Genomic DNA, 2,411 nt, shown 5'->3' with positions numbered 1-2,411 from the left:
GAGATTAGGGGGGAGCGGCAGCGCTTCGCAGCGGGATCGGGTCGGGCTCCCGGATATCGGCGGTTTGGATTGTTTTTTGCTTATTTATTTCACTTTTTTTTTCCTCCTCCTCCRCTCTCGGCGGCGTTTCCGCCTCGCAGGAGCTGTGTCCTCGCCCGCAGTTCATCGTGGACGGAGCCACGCGCACCGACATCTGCCAGGGAGCGCTGGGTAGGGATCCGCCGCGCGGCTCGGGGAGGGAAGAGCGGGATTCCCAGCCCGGATCCGCCGGCGGCTTCGGCACGGGGGGGGTTTTTTTTTGTTTGTTTGTTTTTTTGCCGTTCCCTCGCCGCAGGCGACTGTTGGCTGCTGGCCGCCATCGCCTCGCTGACGCTCAACGACTCCATCCTGCACCGCGTGGTGCCGCACGGGCAGAGCTTCCAGCACGGCTACGCCGGCATCTTCCACTTCCAGGTGAGCCGAGAGCTCCGGCCCGACCCGGAGCGCGGAGGCCGAGCCGCGGGAACGGCCGGAGACGACCGCGCCGCCGCCGATCGTCGCGCCGGGGGGGGGGCTCGTTCCTCCCCGCGGCGGCCGGCGGCTCTCCGGGGAATCCCACGGGACGGCGGCTCTCCGGGGAATCCCACGGGCCACGGAGGAGCCGCCTCGGGGCTGGGGGGATCCCGGCGGCCCCCCGATGATCCGTCCCGCCTCGCTTTTCCCCCCCACCCCGCGCCGCGGCAGATCTGGCAGTTCGGGGAGTGGCTGGACGTGGTGGTGGACGACTACCTGCCCACCAAGGACGGCAAGCTGCTCTTCGTGCACTCGGCCGAGGGCTCCGAGTTCTGGAGCGCGCTGCTGGAGAAGGCCTACGCCAAGTGAGGAGGAGCGGGAGAAGGGGGCGCGGGGGAAGCGCTTTGTTTAGGGGAGAAAAAAAAACCCCAAAACCCCCCGAAACCCGCCGATTCCTGCGGCGGGGGTGTCGCTTTCTCCGCCAGGGTGAACGGCTGCTACGAGGCGCTCGCGGGCGGCAGCACCTCGGAAGGCTTCGAGGACTTCACCGGCGGCGTCACCGAGTGGTACGACCTGCGCAAGCCGCCCGCCGACCTCTTCCGCATCATCCTCAAGGCCCTCGAGCGCGGCTCCCTGCTCGGCTGCTCCATCGACGTGAGCTCCCGCCCCTCCCTCTACACGCGGATATTTTTTTTTTTCCGGTCCCGTATCATAAAGGCATCCCTTTATTCCTACATTTTTTTTCTATTTTCCACCCCGCACACACGCGTTTCGGCGCGCCGGAACGCCGCCCGTTTTCTGCCGCCCCTTTCGCGCCGGAACGCTGCCCGTTTTCTGCCGCCCCCTTCGTGTTTTTGGCTTTTTTTGTTTGTTTGTTTGTTTTTTTTCCCCCCTCCGCCGATCCGGGCGTTCGGCGCCTCCGACGCGCCCTCGTTTCCTCCCAGATAACGAGCGCCTTCGACATGGAAGCGGTGACCTTCAAGAAGCTGGTGAAGGGGCACGCCTACTCGGTGACGGGCGCCAAGCAGGTAAGAACCGGCTGCTTCTTTGGGGGTGAAAAACCCCGATTTTGGGGTCTCTCCCCCCTCAAAGAGGAACCYGCCGGGCGCCGTTCCGCAGATCAGCTACCGCGGCCAAGCCCTGGGCCTCATCCGCATGCGCAATCCCTGGGGAGAAGTGGAGTGGACCGGCCCCTGGAGCGACAAGTGAGCGCGCCCGCGGCGCTTCGTTAGCGGGCCGTAATTAAACGAGCGGCCACGGCGGCTCCCGCAGGTGCGTTTTTTTTTTTAATTATTATTTTTCCCCCCCGTATTCCGTCGCCGCAGCTCGTCCGAGTGGAACGCGGTGGAGCCGGCGCTGAGGCAGCAGCTCATGGTTAAGATGGAAGACGGCGAGTTCTGGTGAGCGCCGGGAAACGAGGAGGCGGAAAAGGAGCCGGGGTGAGAGGGGGGGGGAACAAAACACAACCCTTCGCGCCGGCTCGAGCCGTCGGCCTTCCGCCAGGATGTCCTTCCGGGATTTCCTGCGGGAATTCACCCGCCTGGAGATCTGCAACCTCACCCCGGACGCCCTGAAATCCCACAAGTTCCGCAAGTGGAACACGAAGCTCTACGACGGCACGTGGCGGCGCGGCAGCACCGCCGGGGGCTGCCGCAATTACCCGGGTACGGAGAGAGCGGGCGCTGCCGGGCCGGAAAAAAACGTTCCGAGGCCTCAAATTGGGGTGCGAATCCGACTCTTTTTGCTCTTTTTTTTTTCTTCCCCTCCCTCCTTAGCCACGTTCTGGATAAACCCCCAGTTTAAAATCCACCTGGAAGAGGTCGACGACGCCGACGACGCCGACGCCGGGCGCGAGGCCGGGTGCAGCTTCCTGCTGGCGCTGATGCAGAAACACCGGCGCAGGGAACGCCGCTACGGCA

General features: G+C 64.7%; 1 protein-coding gene across 1 annotated transcript in view; it reads left to right on the top strand.

Annotated features, from left to right (window-relative positions):
- The window catches only part of LOC146585780 (calpain-1 catalytic subunit-like), a gene marked incomplete at its 3' end in the record, with an annotated part of 6,430 nt that extends 4,022 nt beyond the window's left edge, over positions 1–2,408 (top strand). Inside the window, exons 3-11 of the mRNA XM_085322330.1 lie at positions 141–210; positions 335–453; positions 724–857; positions 978–1,146; positions 1,437–1,520; positions 1,612–1,697; positions 1,818–1,892; positions 1,996–2,156; positions 2,268–2,408. Of these exons, the coding sequence (XP_085178456.1) occupies positions 141–210; positions 335–453; positions 724–857; positions 978–1,146; positions 1,437–1,520; positions 1,612–1,697; positions 1,818–1,892; positions 1,996–2,156; positions 2,268–2,408 (1,039 nt within the window). The remainder of the gene's footprint in view (positions 1–140; positions 211–334; positions 454–723; positions 858–977; positions 1,147–1,436; positions 1,521–1,611; positions 1,698–1,817; positions 1,893–1,995; positions 2,157–2,267) is intronic.
- Positions 2,409–2,411: the final 3 nt, after the last annotated feature.

Source organism: Rhea americana, unplaced genomic scaffold (genome assembly GCF_003343005.1).
Source record: "Rhea americana isolate MKP2758 unplaced genomic scaffold, rheAme1 scaffold_763, whole genome shotgun sequence".
NCBI lineage: Eukaryota > Metazoa > Chordata > Aves > Rheiformes > Rheidae > Rhea > Rhea americana.
Note: the sequence above shows the minus strand (reverse complement) of the source record. Positions and strands in the feature narration are given on the sequence as shown.